The sequence below is a fragment of the Chiloscyllium plagiosum genome, unplaced genomic scaffold, assembly GCF_037043375.1.
Source record: "Chiloscyllium plagiosum isolate Xiang-an unplaced genomic scaffold, Cpla_swu_hap1 HiC_scaffold_9, whole genome shotgun sequence".
Classification (NCBI taxonomy): Eukaryota; Metazoa; Chordata; class Chondrichthyes; order Orectolobiformes; family Hemiscylliidae; genus Chiloscyllium; species Chiloscyllium plagiosum.
The window spans coordinates 28,237,895-28,260,608 of NW_028270147.1; the positions used below are offsets into that span (position 1 = coordinate 28,237,895).

The window sequence follows — 22,714 nt, forward strand, 5'->3', positions numbered from 1 at the left end:
GTCTTATCTATTTTCAGATTAGATTTCTAAAACCTTTTTCAGCTGCAATTCCATCAAATCTTGTATCGTCATATTCTCACTAACATTGCCCTTTTCCAATGTGAAGACTGAGAAAAGTACTCATTAAGCACTTCCCTTATGTCCTCTGTCCCACACAGCTTTCCACTACTATTTTTGGCTCTAAACGTGCGCTAGTCATGCATTTATTCCTGATGTACCTATTGATTGCTTTAGGGTTTTCCTTGATCCTATCTGTCAACAACTTCTCATGTCTCCTTGGCTCTTAGCCAGAAAAGATCTAAAGAGAGGGATAACTTTATAACTCAAGCCCCCTAAGTGAACCTTCACGCCTCATCCTCTCATAAGCCTCCTTCCTCTTGACAAGAGGTTCAACTTCTTTAGTAAACTATGGCTTCCTCTCTTGACAACTACCTCCCTGCCTGATCGGTGTAGATACTTATCAAGGACCTGCAGTAGCTGTTCCTGGAATAAGTTCTACATTTCAAGTGTGTCCATCCCCTGCAGTTTCCTACCTCATCCTAGGCATCCTAAATCTTGCCTAATTGCATCATCATTGCCTTTCCCCCAGTTATCTCTTTCCCTGCGGTGTATATACCTATCCCTGTCCATTGCTGTTGTAAACATATATCCGAATTATGATCACTATCGTCGAAGTGCTCACCTACCTCCAAATCTAACACCCGGCTAGGTTATTTCTCCACTACCAAATGTAGTGTGGCCTTGCCCCTTGTTGGCTTGTCTACATACTGTCAGAAAACTGTCCTGCTCATATTGGAAAAGCTGACCCATCTAAACTATTTGAATATACTAATCCGTCAATATTGGGGAATGTTAAAGTCCCCCATAACTACTGTTACACTCATTCCTATCATGAATCATCTTTGCTATCCTTTTCTACATTCCTGGAACAATTCAGAACTATAGAAAATTCCCAACAGGATGACCTCTCCTTTCCTGTTAACTTTGGGTCAAGCTACCTCAGGATGAATCCTCCAACTTTATCTCAGCTGCTATAATGTGACCCTTTATTAACAATGCCACAGGCCCCTGTACCCCCTTACCATCCTCTCGTTCTTACTGAAACATCTAAATCTCGGAATCTGCAACAGTCATTCCTGTCCCTCCTCTGGCCATGTCTCCAAAATGGCCATAACATTGAAATCCCAGGTACCAATCCATGCTGCAAGTTCACGCACCTTATTTCAAATGCTCCTGGCATTTTCTCTGGCAAACCAGAGAAAACGACTTTGTTTGTTTGTTCTAGCTCTAAGCTTCCTCCCTACTCCCTGAATTTCTGCCTTGGATCTTGGATTCCTACCTTTTTTGGGGCTGCTCCCCCCCCCCCCCCCCCCCCCCCCCCAAGGATTCCGAAACACAATTGGACATCACGAACACTGGTAGGCAACACACCAATCGTGCGTCTCATACCCACAATATCACCTGTTTGTCCCCCTATGGAGTCCCCAGTGACTAAGCTCTGCTCCTCTTCCCCTGCACCGGAGACCTGTGCCCCATTGTTTAGCCCTGGTAAGTCATTGAAAATTTCTCTTACTAGAATGTTTCTGACTTTTCCCCTTTTATTTGTAGAACAATCTGTCTGTCACGAATGGTGTTTAGTGAGGAAGGCAGGCTAATGAGGTTGGAAGCCTGTACAGTTTTTGTCTAGAATTGATGCAGAGAGCAAACCCTTTGAATCCTCTCAAAAAACTGCTCTATTATCCCATTGTTTTTGTTCCTGTGCAGGTGATCTTTGTTGTTTTTTTAAAATTGTAAATACTGTGACCTCTTAGTGCAGACTTGTGTACTGCCTCAGCATGACTGTGGTGATTGTACATGCATTAGTGGTGACATTCCCAAATGTCCCAAGATTTCAGAAGAGATTCAAAGTTGCAAATGTAATCCTTCTTTAAGGGAGGAAGACGGACAGGAAGTTGCATGTCAGGCATTGAAAACTTGATTCATTATTTTAAGGAGGTTATATGTTGAACATTTAAAATAAAATCAGACCAAATCAATATGGTTTTGCAGAATGCAACTTTTTTAAACATTTCAGAAAGTAACTAGCAAGGTGCATGCAGAGAAGCCTGGAATTGTGGGTGTACTTGAATTCTCAAAAGGACTTTTATGGTACTAGATTGGTTACCTCATGACGTGAGCTCAGTGTAGGAAGTAATGTACTAGCATCGGTCAGCTGTCTGGAAGTAGAGGCATAAATGTCTTTGTTTTCCCCCCATGTTGGTGAGCTACAACTAACAAAATGCCACAGGAGATCCATAATGGGGACTTAGATCATAATCTATCAGTGGCTTGGATGAAGGGACCAAATGTTATGTAGCTAAATTTTGCTGATGCCACCCAAGGTAGGCCAAAACCTAAATTGTGACTAGGATGTGATAGTTTGAGTAGGCCAATTTTTAGCCAATGTGTAATGAGAAAATATGAATACATACACTTCAGGTCGAGTAGCGAAGCAATCTCTAAACATAGACAGCAAAATTATAAGATACAGCAAGTATCATGCTACTTGGAACACCCAGAGTAGAAAGTGATCATTGGATATTGAAGCATTTGCTCGTGGGATATGGACATTGTTGGCCAAGCAAACATTACTCATTATAATTGCCCTTGAACCGAATGGTGAGTAATTGAGGGCCAACCATGTTGAGGGTCTGAAAGACTTTAGATTTAGGCCTCGAGCCCCGGGAAATCAATTTGAGGCAGTGTTAAATTTTTGATCAACAATGAGTCAATCTAGAGGGGAAGACCTGAAACGAAGAATTATTGGCTGATCAGGCTTGGAGGCTAAATGGCCCACACTACTCCAAATTGTAATGTACAAAGGCAGTTTGCAGTTATCTTTTTTGAGGTGAATCTGACCTGGGAAAAGACAAGGCACAAATGAGTTGTAAAGTTAAAAATTAGCTACTTTCACCCACCCATGCAACTGGCTTCCTGCAGTTGGAATGCGTCAAGATCTGCCAGTCATTCCCAAAGTGGAATTCTGCACAATCTGGGCTGTAATGACTTCAAGGTCAAATAACAAAAGCAGGTAGAATTTGAAGACATTCCCTTTGTTAAATGGAGCATAATCTCCTAAGATGAGAAAAGAAAATGTTACATGAACTGATCAAGAGCTTTGTATATGGACTCGTAAAACAGATGTTTCTGTCAATTAATACATTAATGAACTTGTTGGACACACATTACTCTGGCAATTTTGTTTGTGATCAGTTTGTTACTAGGGTTTCAGGATCGTATCCTAGCAATAGTTTATCAGTAATGGTGTTGTACTGCTTCCTTTCTGAAATGTAAACCCTATTTAGCCTTAATTCTCAGACAAAGCAGTATTTTAATGAGTTGAGTCCTCTATTTGCTTTTTTCCAGTTTTAATTTGGTTGAGTAATGAGCTGGAATGTGTTAAACCGTTACTGTTCAATGGATTTTGAGTTGGATTTAAATTGAAGTCACCCATGATTTGATCACATTTGCATGGAAATTGTGCAAAGCTCTGACTTGGTTTGAACTTTAAACTGTCTGAGACTCTCTCATTTTAAAAAAAAAACACTACCAGCTAAAATTGAAGTGATTTATTTTTATCTTGATGCTTTACTTTCTCTCATTCTGTTGCATTTGGGGATATTCATGGCAAAGTGGTCTTGTAATGTTTATCTTTAATGAATTGCCTTTCCTGTTCTCCCCTGTCAGTTAATGGCAATAGTTAAATCTCACTGACCAGAGTATTGCTGCAACACTCCAGCAATCTGTACACTTATTCTGTGGCTGTTACGGTGCAGAATGAAAGAAGCTCTAGGTTCTAACTGGGTATAAAATTGCTTTATCTTCAATTTTACTTTTGGGGTATTTCCCATGAATGGCAGTGGCCCTAAACAATTGACAACTCTTGTTTAAGCCTGGTAAACTCTGTCGGACTGCCAGGATAATCAGTGAGCTCCCTGAATGCTGAAGGTGTATAGGCTTGCAGCTTTTAGACTCTTGATAGCTGCTTTCCAAATTTCAAGTGTAGATGTTCCGGTGCTAGATAGCCAAGGACAGGTTAAATCATGCCATTGTCTGGCAGCTATGTTAGTGTTACTCAACTTGATGGTCTGAGATCTGATTCAGTTAGGACCAACAATTTGGACTTGAGACCTTTTGGCTGTTTTATCAAAGGAATTTCTTGACCAGGGCATCAGGAGTTTGCTTATTTCAATTGTCAACTTGTTGGAAATATCAGGCAGGACTAACACTTAACAACAAAAACAGAAATTGATGGAAAAGTTCAACAGGTCTGGAAGCATCCAATGAGAGAAATAACACTTCAGGTTGAGTGCCTCAGAACTCCTTTCACTAACTTGGTAACATTGTGAAGCCTGTCTGTCCTACTACACTATTTTAGTATTGAGATCTCTGAACCTGAGCTGCTTCTCCATTGAACATTGTGTTACTAATTTACAACTGCACTTCTGATACAAAATTTGTATTGGTGTTTCTGGAAATGAATGGTACAATTTTCCAAATATTTCTCCCCAGTTCGAAATTGTTAATCGTCTCTTTTTAAGAGACATTAATATAGTGCTGTGGAGTTAAAATGACCACTAAGCACTAATTCAGGCCTTTGGTTCACTAGTTGAATTCTGTAGACTTGTGTAGGCTAGTAGTGTTTAGTAAATAATGCCTGTAGTTACAGATTTGGATATAATTCCACCTCTGTCCTAGTTTTGAATGGATGAATTATTTCCTTTCCTTGCTGCACTAGTGTCTTGAATGTATTTAAAGGCTTTCATCTTGAGTTTTTACCACCTCTGCAGAATTTCCCAAAGGGTGTGTTCTGCACTGTATTGTTCAACATTCTAATCCTGAAGTTAAAATTGTCCTGGTTTAAATCTATGATTTGCTTCCTTTCAATGTTTAATATTCCCTGCGAACTCTTTGACATACCACTTAATAAATGGAATGAGCTTAAATCCTTGAGCTGAGAAAGCCATGTCTTTATCAAACCCCTGACCTTTGACAATATGAATTGAGATGATAGCCTAGTGGTATCACTAGATTATTAGTTCAGGGGACCTTGGGTTTGAATTCTGTCATGGCAACTGAAAATTTGGATTACATTTCTTAAACTATAGAACTAAGTTTAATGAACCATATGGGTTTTTTGATAATTGACACTGGTTTCATGGTCATCACTAATGTCCTTCCAGGAAGTATATTTGCCATCCTTTGCTCAGATGAGCAATAAATGCTAGCTTAGCCAGTGCCATTCACGTCCTGTGAATACACTTAACCCACATGCATTGTCAAATCTGCGTCCTCTGAGGCTACAAGTCGGATGGTTTCAGTAGTAGAGGGTCTGCAGTGCTATTTGAGCCATTCCACATTCAGTAATAACCTGTGGTGTAACCTTTTGCTCTGGATTAATGGTTATTTTAAAAAAAAAAGTCTGATAGCTTGAAAGGGTTCAGAAAAGATTTACAAGGATGTTGGAGGATTTGAGCTCCAAGGAGAAGCTGAATAGGCTGGGGCTGTTTTCCCTGGTGCATGTGAAGCTGAGGGATGACGGATGACATTGGAGGTTTGTAAAATCATGAGGGGCAAGGATAGGATAAATAAGGTCTCCCTGCCCCCTGGGGTGGGGGGGTGGAGTCCAGAACTAGAGGGTGAGGGGGGGGTGGGGGGGGAGAAGAGAGATATGAAAGGCACTTGAGGGGCAACATTTTTATGCAGTGGATGCTGTTTGTATGGAATGAGCTGCCAGAGGAAGTAGAGGCTGGTACAATTATAACACTTAAAAGGCATCTGAATGGGTATATGAATAGGAAGGGATATGGTTAGGTGCTGGCAAATCAGACGGATTGATTTTAGGCTAGAATATCTGGTAGGCATGGAGGAATTGGACTGAAGTCTTTCTGTGCTGTACATCTGAGTCAATGATTAGGCTTGGCAGCATCTGTGGACACAGTACCAGTTAGTGTTTTGAGTCCAGTGACCTTTTCTTTCAAACTTGTTCTCCATGGATTTGGAGAATAATGGGCTGTTTCATGAACCTGCGACTGCTCTTCCGTATTTACACAGGCCCTCAGATGTTAGTAAGGAGGACTTTACAAAGTTACCAATTGGGTTTGCCATATCATTTCTGGTGCCAGGTCATTTGGTGGTTGGCTTGTTCACTTTTTTAAGGCTTTATGGTATGTGGTTTTGATGCAATGAAATGGTTTGTTCGGCCATTCAGTGTAACTGAGTTTGTCATGCTACTGGGCCTACATATAGGCCCAACTAGGTAAAGACAGCAACTATCATTACCTGAAGGACTTTTTTTTAGTTTAAAGGCTTCTCTCTCTCTTCTCTCCTCCTCCTCCCTCTGGCAATGCAATCCATCTCTCACTAAAGCATTAGCTGGGGCTACTGAATTCTTAACTTAGTGACGTTAGAATGCCATCTTTTCCTCCCCTCTTCCCTGCTGCACCCCTGGTATCTGATTTGCTTTCAACTCACTCAAAGCTATTGTGTAATTCAAAAAGGCACAAATCTTGATCATGAGCCTTTTTAAAATTTTTGGTTTTTGCAACAAAGGATTCTTAGTATTCTATCTGTATCTAGCAAGGGTAAATGGGTTGCAAGTCCAACTTCACTGATTTTATCTCATTGTGCTAATAGCTGCTAGTAACATGTAAGATTGAGCAAGTGCTCTCAACTGTGGAGATTAGCATGCAAAAGACTGAATACAATTGTGTACTCTACCTGTTGCGAGCAGCCATTGACCTATTGTTGCAATGCACTGCTTTTTTTTTGGCCGCATCCTGTGTTGGAAGATATCTCCTGTAACCACTTGAGTCATAGCAGTGTGAGCCAACTCGAAGCTGAGCAAGCCTTCTGTCAATAACATTGAGCACGTTTGTGACTTTTGCATAATTCTGTCGGCGGAGTAGTTTTGTGCTATTTCTGTATCAAACTTGCAAGATGAGCAAATGACTAGGTGGCTGCTACTTGGAAGATTGGGATTGATTTCGGTTCTTTTTAGCAATGTGTATATTAACTAGTGAAGTCCTGTCCTGATGTGCGCCATAAACGGCCAATTGGTTGAGTGAATTACTGCTGGAGGGCCTCTGTGGAATAGTTATCTGTTCAGAGGGTGTTGTTTGTCTAATACTGCAGATATTCTCTATTTTAAGAAAGTTCTCTGCCTCATCAACTGATGATTGGAAATCTCCTGTCCATTCCAACCTCGCTTTATCTGTTTTGGGAATCAACTGTTGCAATGGTACTTTCAAACTTCCAATCATACATTTAGCTAGATAGACCTACAACTACCTGATTAATCCAATTAGCTTAACTTTTTTTGTGCTATTATCATTGCATAGATTCAGAAAACAGCGATGTATCTATTGAATTTGTAAACACAGTTGAGGTTAGTTTGTTTCATGATGAGCATTCGAAAGTAGATGGCATCATATGATGCCCTCTAGGTCTATCAGCATTAACATCTTTGGTTTCATTATGAGACTCTTGTGGAACCAGCCTTAATTTCCTACCTTATGCATGTTTCTGAAACAACATTTCACACCCTCTTGAATCATCTGTGTAGTTATTTAAAGGATTGTCTTGCATAGCTTAAATGTACTTTATGCCCTTGTCTACTTATATGGTGGGATTCAAATAGTTCCCTATGCTGTACGTTTGGCTTTGTGATAATCTTAGCCACTTGTTCACCCTCCTAAGCTTGATGCAGAATTTAAGAATGGATTGGTTGTGTGGCAGTAGCTATCCTGATCAGATCATACCCCACAAATTTGCAGATGGCTGAAAGGAACCACTTCCTTCATTCATGGTATTGCCCATCCTAACTGCCCTTGAGTTGAATGGCTTGCTCAGTCACTTTGAAAGTGCTTGGTCTATCTCCAGTTAGCCTGAAAAGGCCAAGTATCTACACTTTGAATCACCTTGAGTAAGCCATTTCATGTCACTCAGTGGATCTCCCTTCAATCAAAAACACGTTATTGCTCAGCTGCAGGACAGGCACATAATGTATGCACATCTGTGCTGGTGATGCCAGGTACTTGGGCAATACATCCTATCAACTATCTGATCCATTTGACATGTATACAGTCTGTACTGTGAATCCATGTTTAAAGGTCAAAACAATGTATACTTGATATACAGAGGTTCTGCAACTGGGCAGCACTTGATGTACACTCGTGTGCAAATAGTAACACCAACTTATCAGTTGGCTCAATTTTCACCATTTAGAATTCTTCTTACAAGCTACCCTTTGCAGCTACAAAAAATGTTCTAGCCATTTTATGAAACGTGGGGCACTGGGGATCCTGTGGTTTGCTGTTGCTCTTAATGGCAACACCTCTGCTAATCACCCATTTTTCTTTTTCTGTAGTATAAATGGATCACTTTGACATTTGGTTGTTACATTTGTCCTGATAGGTAGCAACATACTTTTTTTTGAGAAATGCTGTCAAAACTTGTTCACCCTTAACAGGAAGGGGACCAGAAGTGAGGCATGTGCTGGATTGGCATTACTGTAGGTAATCACACCAGTTTCGTGCACTGAACGTCTGTGTATACTCAACACTTTCTATGTTGAAGTAGAGCACATGTTCTCATTAACATTTTTATCTTCCAGGTTTCTAGCTAACCACCTTTCAGATAGCTATCAGCCCCTTGATTCGTGTCCTGAGCTTAGTTTTTGCAGTATAAATCCGTGGATACCACCTTTTACATCTAAAGGTTAGTGTTAACAAGCTTTAATTTCTTTGCTTTACATCTGCTTAAAATTGATTTTAGGCAAATAAAGCTTTGATAACCACTGCAAAAATGTCTTACTTTATGGATCTCCTTATACACTAAATTTCACTCTTGGTTTTGAGGGAAATAATTGATTTAGAACCCTTGGGTTACTTTGTATCGTTCCACTAAGACTTTAACACAATGGGCTGAATGGGTTTTGTTTTTGATTTTTCATTATATTCTGACTTTTGGTCATTATCCTGGTCTCTGAGATTAGTTCTGTTCTGGTAATGCACCTCCTTGGGAGTGACTTCTAACTTGTATGAGGGGGAATGTCTGTCACAGCCCGGTGAAATTAAAACATTTGTATGGAAACCTGAATGTGGGTGAGGTAGGATCACCTAGTTGTCCTCTTGTGGATCTATTTGTCCTTTTTTGTACTAATGTTGATTTCTGGTGCTCACACCATATCCAGCTTTCAGATGGGTGATTTGAAATGGTAACTGACTTAATGGACTGTTGCCAGCATCTTGTGTTTCTTCAGCTTTGTTTTAGCAAATTCAGTGTTCAGCATGAAATTGAGTTGGTCCGTTTGCAGTAGTTACTATGTCTGTTTAGTGTGCTTGTCGAGCCAACTGCAGATATTCTCTATTTACGTTTTTTTTCTTCCCACTTTATTGGTCACTGATAAGGTAATCCTTTTGTCACTTCAAACTTCTTGTTGCTTTGCTCACTCTTGGGATTGTTATCTCAATGGTAGTTACACACTTCTAAGTGTCTTGCACTGATCCCCCAACCAGACCTGTAACTCTTGGTGTACAACAACACTTTTTTAAAAAAAAAACTTGACAGTCCCTCTGTCCTCGTCTCCCCCTCTCTACAGCCTATTCACCTGTTTTTTGCAGATGGACGTGCACCTGGGCCTACTTTCCTGGGTCAAAAAGTAGGCCCAGGTGCTGTAAGACACCTATTTTTTTTCTACACCGTCTTGAATGTGGAAACTGAGGCAACTCGTGCAGAGCCCTCGGACAACTTTAATGCTAAATTTAATGTTCTTTCTTTCTTTCTCTTGCTTTGTGCAGCTGAGCTGCAATACATGCCCTTGACACTATTTGTGTGTCATGACCCTGCCAAGCTTATGTTTGTGGATTAGTGGTGCTGGAAGAGCATAGCAGTTCAGGCAACATTCGAGGAGCAATAAAATTGATGTTTCGGGCAAAAGCCCTTCATCAGGAATAAAGGCAGAGAGCCTGAAGCGTGGAGAGATAAGCTAGAGGGGGGGTGGGGAGAAAGTAGCAAGAGTACAATAGGTGAGTGGGGGAGGGGATGAAGGTGGTAGGTGGGGTGGGGAGGAGGGTGGAGTGGATAGGTGGTAAGATAGGCAGGTAGGACAAGCCATGGGGACAGTGCTGAGCTGGAAGTTTGGAACTAGGGTGAGGTGGGGGGAAGGGGAAATGAGGAAGCTGTTGAAGTCCACATTGATGCCCTGGGGTTGAAGTATTCTGAGGCAGATGATGAGGCGTTCTTCCTTCAGGCGTCTGGTGGTGAGGGAGCAGCGGTGAAGCAGGCCCAGGACCTCCATGTCCTCGGTGGAGTGGGAGGGGGAGTTGAAATGTTGGGCCACAGGGTGGTGTGGTTGATTGGTGCGGGTGTCCCAGAGATGTCCCCTAAAGTGCTCTGCTAGGAGGTGTCCAGTCTCCCCAATGTAGAGGAGATCACATCGGGAGCAATGGATGCAATAAATGATATTGGTGGATGTGCAGGTGAAACTTTGGATGTGGAAGGCTCTTTTAGGGCCTTGGATGGAGGTGAGGGAGGTGTGGGTGCAGGTTTTGCAGTTCCTGTGGTGGCAGGGGAAGGTGCCAGGATGACAGGGTGGGTCGTAGGGGGGTGTGGACCTGACCAGGGAACCTTAAATTTACCTGGACCATCTGGCCATCTCCCTCCCCTTCCTGGACCCCCTCCATCTCCATTAAAGATGACTGACTTGACACTGACATTTTTTTACAAACCCACCGACTCCCACAGCTGCCTGGATTACACCTCTTCCCACCCTACTTTTTTGCAAAAATGCCATCCCGTATTCCCAATTCCTCCGTCGTATCTGCTCCCAGGAGGACCAGTTCCACCGCAGAACACACCAGATGGCCTCCTTCTTTAGAGACCGCAATTTCCCTTCCCATGTGGTTAAAGATACCCTCCAACACAGCTTGTCCACATCCTGCACCTCTGCCCTCAGACCCCACCCCTCCAACCGTAACAAGGACAGAATGCCCCTGGTGCTCACCTTCCACCCTACCAACCTTCGCATAAACCAAATCATCCATCAACATTTCCACCACCTCCAAACAGACTCCACCACCAGGGATATATTTCCCTCCCGACCCCTTTCCGCCTTCTGCAAAGACTGTTCCCTCCGTGACTACCTGGTCAGGTCCACGCCCACCCTCCTGTCCTGGCACCTTCCCCTGCCACTGCAGGAACTGCAAAACCTGTGCCCACACCACCTCCCTCACCTCCATCCAAGGCCCTAAAGGAACCTTCCACATCCATCAAAGTTTCACCTGCACATCCACCAATATCATTTATTGTATCCGTTGCTCCCGATGCGGTGGTCTCTACATTGGGGAGACTGGACACCTCTCAGAGCGCTTTAGGGAACATCTCCGGGACACCCGCACCAATCAACCAAACCGCCCTGTGGCCCAACATTTCAACTCCCCACTCCACTCTGCTGAGGACATGGAGGACCTGAGCCTCCTTCGCTGTTCCCTCACCACCAGACACCTGGAGGAAGAACACATCTTCTGCCTCGGAACACTTCAACCCCAGGACATCAATGTGGACTTCAACAGTTTCCTCATTTCCCCTTTTCCCCCACCTCACCCTAATTCCAAACTTCCAGCTCAGCACTGTCCCCTATGACTTGTCCTACCTGCCTATCTTTTCCACCTATCCCCTCCCCCACTCACCTATTGTACTCTATGCTACTTTCTCCTCACCCTCCTCTAGCGTATCTCTCCACACTTCAGGCGCTCTGCCTTTATTCCTGATGAAGGGCTTTTGCCCGAAACATCGATTTTACTCCTCGGATGCTGCCTGAACTGCTGTGCTCTTCCAGTACCACTAATCCAGAATCTGGTTTCCAGCATCTGCAGTTATTGTTTTTACCAAGCTCAGGTTTGTGACCATCTGGATCTGCTTTATTTCACTGAACAACTGACTCTTGTGCTATTTACCACTCTAAAATGTTAAACTCTCCTTCAATACTCTACTCCTTCCCTTCTGTCCTTCACTCAATTTCACTGTTGCCCCTCCCCCAACACTTAATTGGCTATAGTCCATGTTGCAATGTCTGATTTTCCACAACTTCAAGTTTGTACCTCTCCATTGCAGCACTAAAATGTCCAGTCAGTTGCCTGGTTCTAAGTGCCTTCCTTTTCCACATTGTTCCACCCTGTTGTACCCTTTTTGACCCAAAAGTCCACAGTCTCCTTGTTCCAGCTCCGATTTATTGTCCAGCTGAATGACACTGCCCTTCCAAAAATTAAAACAAAAGTCAGGTGCCAACTATTTTGACAGCAATGAAGTTGGTCTTTCAAATCTATAATCCTCTTCAGCATTTCAGGTGTCTGTCTACAGTTTTGTTACTGCTGTTGTTTGGTTCCACTCCTAATCAGTTCTTCCCAGCAAATCTCCTCCTATCATGGTTCCCTTCCTTCCCTCAGGTTTGCCAAGAATCTACCCATGACTTCGTTTCTGAGCACCTTGCTGCCCATCTGATGCTTAGAAAAATGAGATCTTGTACAATGCTTTGTTGTACTAACTTAACATCTTACTGTCTCTGTCTGTCTGGTGATCTTCAAGAGCCACGTTGTCTTTCCTTTGAATATTGAGTAGTGTGAAGCTGTTGGAGGGGAGACTTCTAGTCTTGTTTTTAAGGCTGGGCTATAATGTTCTCCGACTCAGTTAAGCTTTCAACTCCATATTCCCTCTTTCTTGTAACTTTCAACTATACTATCCATCTCCATCCTGCCTCTGCCTGTCCTTTGTGTATCTCAGCTGTTGTAAAGTGCTCTTGGTGACCTTTCCATTGTCCATTAAATGCTCTCTAACTTATGTCTAATTTAACCCATCACCTAATTATCCTACACACTTCCCTTCTATTCTGACTCTATTGTATCCTAACATTTGAATATCTCCATGATCTTCTATCCACTAAAGATTCAAATCATTCCCTCAAGTTCACATTTCTAATGTCTGTCTGTGTTTTCTGATTTCTACTTTAAGTGCTAAATTGTGCTTTTAAATTATACTGAAGGTGCTATATAAATACAATTTATGACCCTTAGGTTTTGGAAGTGTCATTTTGAAACAAACATGTTGGCAGAGATGGGGGCACGAGCTGCCCAAGTATATGCAAATCTTTTGAAAGGAGGTAAGATGTTTTTTGTTCAAAGAATGTTCAACTTGTGACTCCAAGTTGGATTTTGTTTTAAGGTTTTATTTAATAGCCTACTTGACATTTCAATGATTTGTTTAGTTATATTCATGTATTTGACACTACTTATATTTGCAGTAAAGAATTCTTGCTGAGTTGTGCCTGAAAGCAATTTCTCAATCCATTAGTGGTTTCTGAAATACATAACTTAATGGACATTTTTAATAAACTAAACGTGCATAATCTTGTATAAAGTGAAGTCAGCAAATGGAGTAGTGACCACCAATCCAATGCATTCCAGGGATGTTTTTAATAAGCTAGAAAAATAATTCTGGGCAGTTTGCCAGTCTGTTAGTAACTAAATGCACCCTGTTAAGTCAAAGCCGATTTTAAGCAAAGATCTCCAAAGATGCAGGGTGACGTATGATTTTGGATGAAGTAATCCATCCTAGGGTGAAGAGGCACTTCACAATTTGGCAACTTATGACCTTGCATATCCCCTTCTCAGCCATTACTCTTAAGCCAGGGGATCAACCCAGTGTCAATGGAGGAGGGCACACCAGGAGCAGCATCAGGCATAGCTAAAAATGAAAGGTCAACCTGGTGAAGCTACCAAAAAGGGTGACTTGTGTGCCAACAGCATAAGCAGTAAGTGATGGGCAGAACAAAGTAATCCCACAAAAAAAAAGCCATAGCTCTGCAGTCCTACCGCATCCGGTCACAAATGATAGTGAACAATTATAAACAACTCTGCAGGAGGAGGCTGTACAAATCTCCATTTTCAAAGATGGAAGAGCCTAACACATCTGCGTAAAAGATAAGGCTATTGTATTTGCAGCAGTGTTTAGCTAGAAGTGCTGAGTGGATGGTGCATCTTGGTCACCTCCAGAGGTCCCCAGTTTTCAGCCAATTTGATTGACTCCGTGATTGCAATATCCAATGTCTCCAACTGTTTGCTAAGGTTATAGGCCCTGCTAACATCCTGGCAAAAGTACTGAAGACTTGTGTTCCAGAACTTACTGTTCCCCTAGCCAAGTTGTTCCAGTATAGTTACAACACTGGATTCTGTTTGACAATGTGGAAAGTTGCCTAGTTTGTCAAAGCAGTGCAAGTCCAACCTGGCCCATTACTGTCTCGTCAGTGATGGAAGGTGCCATAAAGATGCTGCCCGCTTTAGCACTGGCTGAGCAACAACCTCCGCAACGTCCAGTTAGGGATCTGCTAGGGCCACTCACTACTGACCTCATTTCAGCTTTGGTTCAAACATGGACAAAAGAACTGAATTCCAGAGGTGATTGACAGCCCTTCACCACAAGGCTGCATTTGTGTGGCCTTCGACCCTTGCAAAACTGGAAGTTGTGCATATCGGGGCAAACTCACTGGTTGGAGTCAAACCTGGCACATGTGAAATGGTTGTGAATGTTGGAGGTCAGTTGTCTCTGCTCCAGGATGTTAGTGTTCCTCAGGGTTGTGACCTAGGCCAAACAATCAGCTGCTCATGAGTGACCACCACCCCTCCATCCTAAGTTTAGGAGTGAGAATGTGCATTCAAACAATGTTCAGTAACATGGTAACTCAGGCTTGGACTGTGTGGCCATTGCATTCACACCGCAAATGCCAGGCCATCTAATGCCCCTTGACATTCAATGGTGTTACTAACACTGAATCTCCCACTATTAATATCCTGGTGGTTACCATTGATTAGAAACTGAGCTGAACTTGCTATATAAACGTAGTATTTGCAAGAGCAGGTCAGCAATTGGCAATACTCTGGCAAGTAACTTTTACCTCCCGACTCCCCAAAGCCTGTCCTCTATCTAAGGTGCGGGGCTAGGGATGTGATTAAATACTCCCCTCTCTCCTGGATGGGTTCAGTATCAATAACATTAAGAAGCTTGACCGTATCTCTGGACAAGGCAGCATGTTTGGCAGCACATTGACAAGCATCCGTTCTCAACTATCCATGTTCCATCTCTGCTGCCACTGTCTAAAGATGGGCTGCAGAAACTAGCAGATTTGATCTTTGAACCTCTTAACCACTTCCATCCAGAAGGACAAGGGCAGTAGATACATAGAAGTATCTGCAAGTTAGCCTCCAGCCACTCCCCATCTGACTTGGAAATATCACTGTCACTAGGTCAAAATCCTAAAATTCCATCCCCGACAGCATTGTGGATTAGTGTAGCACAGGGACTGTAGTTCAGGAAGTCACCTTACTATCTTGTAAGGGACAATTATGGACAGACAAATGGTGGCCACCCAGTGCAGATGTCTCACTTTTACTTTTTTAGCAAGATAAGATTTTTTTCTAGAATGTAAGAGTAAGTATAACGTGTCCCTCCTTTCTTTCCCAGCCTGTAGCTACAATCTGTACTCAAATGGCAAATGTGTCTGTAAAATTTCTCAATGGTTTGCCTTCTCTTGAAGATAACAAATAGACATTTGGAAAGAAGCCCTCGGACAGTTTCTCTTATTATCATGCGTATCTTTTTAAGAATACAAACTGGGATGTTTTGGGTTTGCTGGTGTTTATAATTGTTTCTCTCTAGATCCAAGGATTGAAGAATACCCGCTAATGGTATCTCCTGTCCCTATGACTGCAATCCTCTTGTTCTACGTCTATTTTGTACTGTCGCTGGGACCCAGACTCATGGCTGGCAAGAAACCTTTCGACCTTAAAAAGATTATGGTTGTCTATAATTTTGCACTGGTGTTTTTCTCGATATACATAGTATATGAGGTATGTCTGTTCTTTGCTTTGTTTGGAGAGTATTGCTTTTGCTTGTTTGAATTATTGAAGATTGTGTAGAACTCATGAATGTATTCCTTTTTTGAAGTTTTCAGGAATGTTGTGTGAAATTTACAAGACTTTACTGAAACATTAATGCTAAGACATTATTTTCTTGCAGCTGAACATTGAACAGGGCAGCAATGTGAAGCTTAATTCAAATAATTTAATTTCAACTAATGAACTTAAGTTGCCCCTCATGGGAACTAGTTCTGATCTCAATTCCTAGCCAACCATTAGATTTAAATTTCTCAAACTGTCTTGTAAATATAACCTAAATATTTAAGTTCTTTGATATTAGCAGGTAATTCTCTCTAATAATTGAAGGAAGAGTTCTTTCTGTTCATGACAAGTAACGTGTGTTAATCACCAATTAAAAATCCGATCTCTTCTGAAGTATGGTATTAAGAAATGTCTGGTTACATTTTGTTTCTGTCCACTGATCCAGTTCTCAACAGACTCTGGCAGTTGGCTGGAAGTTCTTTAGACAGGCAGTTTTTTATTCCACTGTCCAGTTCTCAACATAACGAACAACAGGAGTAGGTTGTATGGTTCCTTGAATCTGCTCCATCATTCAATTTGATATTGGATTTAAGTTGACTTCATTTCCATGCACTTGATCCCTGGTTATAGCGCTCAGCTGTGATCTTGTATATTTTATGATCCAGCTCCACAGTGGTGAAGTAGAGAATTCCAAGCTTTTTTGAGAAATTTCTTCTTTCCATCTCTAAATGGGCAAGTGCTTTATTCTAAAACCAGGTTCCCTAGTTGCAGGTTTTCCATATGAGGTGCCATCCTCTCAACATTGATCCCCCTCTGTTTGGATCTTATCCATAAGCTGACCTCTGTCTAAACTTCAATGGCTAAATGCTCAACCTTTGCCATAACAAGACTTTTGATTTCTTAAGAATAAATCACTAAACCATGTCTGAACTGTCTGCAATGCAAGTCAAATTAAAAGCCTACATGGTAGTCTGCATGCTGCTGTTACAGCAAGATGTGTATAATCCATCCCTCTTGCAATGAAGATCAACATTCCATTTTCCTTTCTAATAGTTTGCTGTATGTGTAGTGACTTTGGGATTCATGTACAAGGGTGCCTATTTTTTGGTACCAAACATTCTGTAGTTGCACTCCATTTAAACTTGCTCTTCCGTTCTTGCTGTGTAAGTGGATAAACTTGTCTAAATTAGATTTTATCTGCCACATTTTTACTTGCTTAAACTAGCTCTGTCCCTCATGCAAACTAGTTACAATGCTGTTAGCCTTTCCCTCAGAATTGACATTCATTCCAATAGTAAACAGGAAGGATGTGCTGGACATGGAGCACATTCAGAGGATGTTCTCGAGAGTGGTCCCAGGAATGAAAACCTTAATGTTTGAGGACTCTGGGTTTATATTCAATGGCATCTAGAAGGATGAGGGGGTGATCTAATTGAAACATGCAGAATACTGAATGGCCTGGAGAGTAGATGTTCGGAAGACGTTTCCACTGGTAGGAGAGACTAGGACCTGATGGCACAGCCTTAAAGGGAGGACCTTTTGTAGAACTAAGATAAGGAGAAACTACTTCAGCCGGAGTGGTGAACCTATAGAGTTCATCGTCACAGAAGGTTATAGAGGCTAGGTCACTTGAGTATATTTAAGATTGAGAGAACCAGTGATACTCAACCTATCAGCCATGATTGAATGGCAGAGCAGACTCTATGGGAAGAATGGCCAAATTTCTGCTGCTGTCTTGTCTAAATAGTGGAGGTCCCAGCCCCGATCCTGGTGCCACTGTGGGTTGAAATCACTGAAAATGATGATTTTATCCCAATTGTTTTCTGGTGGTCGCTTTTGGATTCAGGCTAATAGATTACTCCCAACACAATGAGTTTATATTTTTTTAAAGTACTTGAGAACACAACTGTGCTACATCTTCCCCGTATTCCCCCCTGCCTCCGGTTCATTGGATTATCAGTGATCTCTCCAGTTACTTGATGCTTTCATTGTGGAGATGGGACGATGATTTGAATTGGTTTTCTACATTTCCTACTGCCTTTCAATAACTGTACCGCTGTAAAAGCTGTATTGTTCTGTTGGAATACTAATTGATTTTATTTTCAACATTCTACAGTTTTTGATGGCTGGCTGGGCTACAGGATATACATTCCGGTGTGATCCAGTGGATTATTCAAATAGCCCCAGAGCTCTTCGAGTAAGTGCAGATTCTTGTTTCTATCTGTTCTAATGTACAGTCTCTTGATGCTGATTTGAATCAAGTCTCTGAATATGTATTTCTCCTCGCCCACACCTCTTCTCTTCTCCCTCTTTTCTCTCTCCTCCGTGCACGTGCACTCTATTTCCACTGTGTAACATTGCTGTTTTCTGGGTTCTTCTGTTGACACTCCGGTTTTATACACCTTGCCTGCAAATTCTTATGGATGAAATCTCGCTGCTTATTGTTAATCTCCTCCAGCCCCTATGATACCTGTACTCCATAAACTCTGGATTCTTGCATATTTCCAAATTTAATCAGTGTTGCTGTGCCTTCAGTTGCTTAAGCCCCTGTCTCTGATCCTTCACCCCTATTCAGCCTCTCCTTTTTACCTCACTTTCCTTCCTTTCCTGTTTTTAAGCTTTTAAACCTACTTCTGATAGTTTTCTCTTCTGACTTGTTAACTTCTCTTAGATTTATCATACAGGAGGTTTGTGAGAATGATTTTGGATGAAGGGTTTGTCATGTGGTTGAAGATTGAGTCTGTCCTTGATGGAGTTTAGGAGAAGGGGAATCTAGTTAGTTAAAACTTGTACTGAGGCCTGTATAGAGTAAATGTGGAGATCTCTCCTCGAGGAGAGACTAGGATCTGAGGGCACAGCCTTTTGAACTGAGATTGAGGAATTTCTTCAGAGGGCAGTTAACCTGTGGAACTCATTGCTGAAGGCTGTGGAAGCCAAATTATTGAGTGTCTTAAAGACAGAGGTTCTTGATTTCGTAAGGGGATCTAGTCTTATGTCGAAGGGTTGAGAAGCAACCATAATCAAATCCAGACTCAATGGGCCGAATGGGTTTTATTCTGTTCCTAATCTTTGGTCTAATGGCAGAGGTTGCTTGAGGAAAGAAATGCATATTTTGAAAAGTGATAATTGGAAATTAAGTACTTGGGAACCATTTTTGAGGTATACCAGATGAGTTGATAAGGTGTCTCTTTCAAGGATCCTTCCCTCTTACTGATGGGCCTATTGAGGACTTGGTACACCACCACCTTGCCTCTTCACCCCTCTTTCCCTACTGTTCTTAGACAGCTCTTTATGTTTAAAGTTTTTAGAAAGGAAGGCTTTTCGATTTGTGAAGTATGCTGTTGGGAATTTAGTGGGCAGCACGGTGGCTGTGGTTAGCACTGCTGCCTCACAGCACCAGGGTCCCAGGTTCAATTCCAGCCTCTGGCGACTGTGTGGAGTTTGCACATTCTCGCCGTGTCTGCGTGGGTTTCCTCCGGGTGCTCCGGTTTCCTCCCACAGTCCAAAAATGTGCAGGTTAAGTGAATGGGCCATGCTAAATTGTCCATATTGTTAGGTGAAGGGGTAATTGTAGGGGAATGGGTCTCGTGGGTTGCTCTTTGGAGGGTCGGTGTGTACTTGTTGGGCCGAAGGGCCTGTTCCCCCTCGGTAGGGAATCTAATATTTAAAAAACCAGGCTGAAGGAACTAGAAAGCCTTGATCTGTTTCCATGATGTATGACTCTCAGCCACTGCACTGCTATCATCTTGTGCCAATTGGATGCTTTCCTCCGACAATGGGTGTATAGATAAACTGCGTTTTCTTGATGCCAATACTTAAAAGGTAGTTTAAAGTGGGGTTTTGGATAGGATGAGGAAGAAATGATCCACTTGTAACTACTTGCTGCCACCCTGGGTGATAGTTGGTAACTCAGTTGGCATTCTGCCATTTTTAGATTTGTGAAGCTCTGTTGTATACTAGCTTTACTAGCAAAGTTGTAGAAATTCTATTCTAATACCAGACTACATGATCAGAAAGGACCTGATCATGGTTACAACTACACTGAGTATTTAGTGTCAAAAGCTGACCGTCAAATCTAAATATGGAGATTATCTAGAATCCAAAAACTTCCATAACTTAAAGTTCACTATGGTTCCAGAAAAGTTGGCAAGTCATCTTGCATCTAAGACTTGTTCAGTCACATTTTGGAGTATTGTGTGCAGTTCTGTTCCCCGTACTATAGGAAGGATGTGGAGTCTTTGGAGAGGGTGCAAAGAGATTTATCACATCTTGGATTGGAGGGTATTGGCTATAAGGAGAGGTTGGACAGACTTGGATTGTTTTTTGCCAGTGTTGCAGGGTGAGGGGTGACCTGAGTGCATAAAATTGAGGGGTGTATATAGGGTGAGTAGCCAAACTGCATCCTCCCCCTCCCCTGGGCATGGTTTTAAGTCAGTGGGGCAAGTTTTTAAGGGAGATAAGAGGAAAGTTTTCAGTAGGTTGACTAGTTTGTGTCAAAACCTAATGAGAACAATACCGGAAATCGTTTTGAAGCAATCCACTCTTTAATTGTTTCTCTTTCAGAATTTTGTTCTTGACAATATTCTGTTTTAAATCCAATGGAGGGGGAGCTTTTGACTGTCCTTGTAATTTTAATTCCCTAACTTTTCACAATTTGGTAATGGAGGGATATGGTATCCTTTTTTACCACCCCCAGCATTCACGTGTGCGCACACCACTTGTAAAAGCTGCATTAAAACTCGTTTTCCATGATATACATTTGGCTCATTGAGTTGCTGTCTCTGAACCCCTCTGACACAACTTGAAGATGTGTGCCCCTCTACATTGTAAACTAACTCTCCCTAGTGGGCAGACAAGCTGCTGACAGCAACGGCCCCAGTTTCTGCTGCTTAGATTTGGCTCATTCTATTTAAGTGAAGCCTTTTATTTAATTAATTTTGCACCTCGTTTGTTCTTCCACTCCATTCAATGCCAGCTTAGCTAATTTATGTCTATGCTGTTTGCATTCCATTAATTTCAGCTCCCTGGGTCAGTGCCAGTTTTTAACTTATTTTCACCAGACATGTTCAGTGTCTAATTTATTTAGTTTTAACTCTGAACTGAATAACTTCGAATCCAGTTGATTTCAACTTAAACAGTTAACTTAACCATGTCCCATCCATCAGAGTTTCATTCTGCTGCCACTCTAAGTTCACTTGAAATTTATGCCCTCTCGCAATCTCACTGATCAATGATCGGCCTAATTCTGTCATCAAACATGTTCCCCTATTCCATGAGATTGAGATCTGTAGTTGAGTTGCATGTACTCACCTGTCTGTCATTGTCATTAAGTTCAATAAAGACTCAGGACTTTCTATTTGGCAATCCACTTCATTCACTATGGTGAAAAGCTGCAGTCCCAGCACCATCTGTATAGGATACTGCTAGTCCCATCCAGTTCTTTAGAAGTCTTGCTTATTTAAATAGGATCCATAATCGGCCTCTGAATTGCTTCAGTTTTTAACTAATCACCTTAGACTGCTTAGGGCTTATGCCTGAAACGTCGATTCTCCTTTGCTGCCTGACCTGCGCTTTTCCAGCAACACATTTTTAAGCACTGCCTATACAGTGTGCTGTCTGGCCTGTCTGTGGTTTTAAAATTACAATTCCACTTTGATCATCAGATACAAAATATTTTTAAGTTGCTCCATTGAATGAGCTTTTTTATTGGAACCCGTGACAAGTGCTTAGGCTGTAGGTGATTGGCTGTAGGTGTTTTGTTTCTGTTGTGACTTGTGAATTCTGCTGCCCAGTAATACAATCCTATCTGTGTACTTTTTCAAAAAGCAGCACTTCATTCTGCTAGGCACCATGTGAAGTGGTTTGTTTTTAAAATGGGGAACAATACCACCCATAAGTGGATTTTTAGACCACAGTTTGGCTGTATTCTTAGGATCACGAGTAAACCATTTACTCTTTCTTTGTGGTCTTATTTATTGTTGCCTTTGACTGTTTAATAGCATTGATCTCTAGCATTTCTAGGTTCAATGAATTGAAAGACCATCGGGCGTAATTTTTAATCTGTAGATTAATGTTATGTAGCATTTTGTTATTCCAGACTTCAAGCACTTTTTAAGTTTTGTAGAACCAATTATTTTTCACTCGTTTGAACTATAGCATTCCATTTAGTAGTCTGCCTGAAGACTGGCATAAACTAGTTCAGTTGACTAGCTTTAGATGTGCAAGCTCAAGGTTTTTTTTGTCCTTTCCTCAGATGGTACGTGTGGCGTGGCTGTTCCTATTTTCCAAATTTGTTGAACTGTTTGACACAGTGAGTATAACTAATCAACCTGACCTAAATAATTGTGTGCCTATTTCAGCCTCTTGCCAAAGCTTCCCATTTGTAACAAGCAATCTGATATAAATAGCAGGGTTATGGAGTTGATATTTTTAGGTAGTTAACTTATTCCTCTTTGTAAATATTTTCAATCTGGAGATTTTGCTTTTTCTGGGCTAGTATGAAGTGGAGGAGGTAAAGATACAATGGCTGCTTACAAAATATTTGAAAAATTTTTTCAAGCAGATGAAGGTAGCAGAAGACCACCCGAGGTATTCATTAGTCTTGTAGCATGTTTCAAGATTTGTTAGCTATAAATCAGAGCAGAGATCACCAATATAACTGGAAGTTAGGTGGAATAGGATGGTGCGGATGTCTCGCCATCCATTAATTTTCCTGGTCTCCTAAA

General features: G+C 41.7%; 1 protein-coding gene across 5 annotated transcripts in view; it reads left to right on the forward strand.

Annotated features, from left to right (window-relative positions):
- The window catches only part of LOC122554232 (very long chain fatty acid elongase 1-like), a 75,277-nt gene that overhangs the window by 47,417 nt on the left and 5,146 nt on the right, over window positions 1–22,714 (forward strand). For all 5 annotated transcript variants that reach the window (XM_043698908.2, XM_087990506.1, XM_043698913.2 and 2 more), the window contains 5 exons: window positions 8,654–8,757; window positions 13,110–13,195; window positions 15,748–15,938; window positions 18,106–18,186; window positions 22,243–22,299. In XM_043698908.2, coding sequence (XP_043554843.1) covers window positions 13,138–13,195; window positions 15,748–15,938; window positions 18,106–18,186; window positions 22,243–22,299 — 387 coding nt within the window. In that variant the 5' untranslated portion in view covers window positions 8,654–8,757; window positions 13,110–13,137. The remainder of the gene's footprint in view (window positions 1–8,653; window positions 8,758–13,109; window positions 13,196–15,747; window positions 15,939–18,105; window positions 18,187–22,242; window positions 22,300–22,714) is intronic.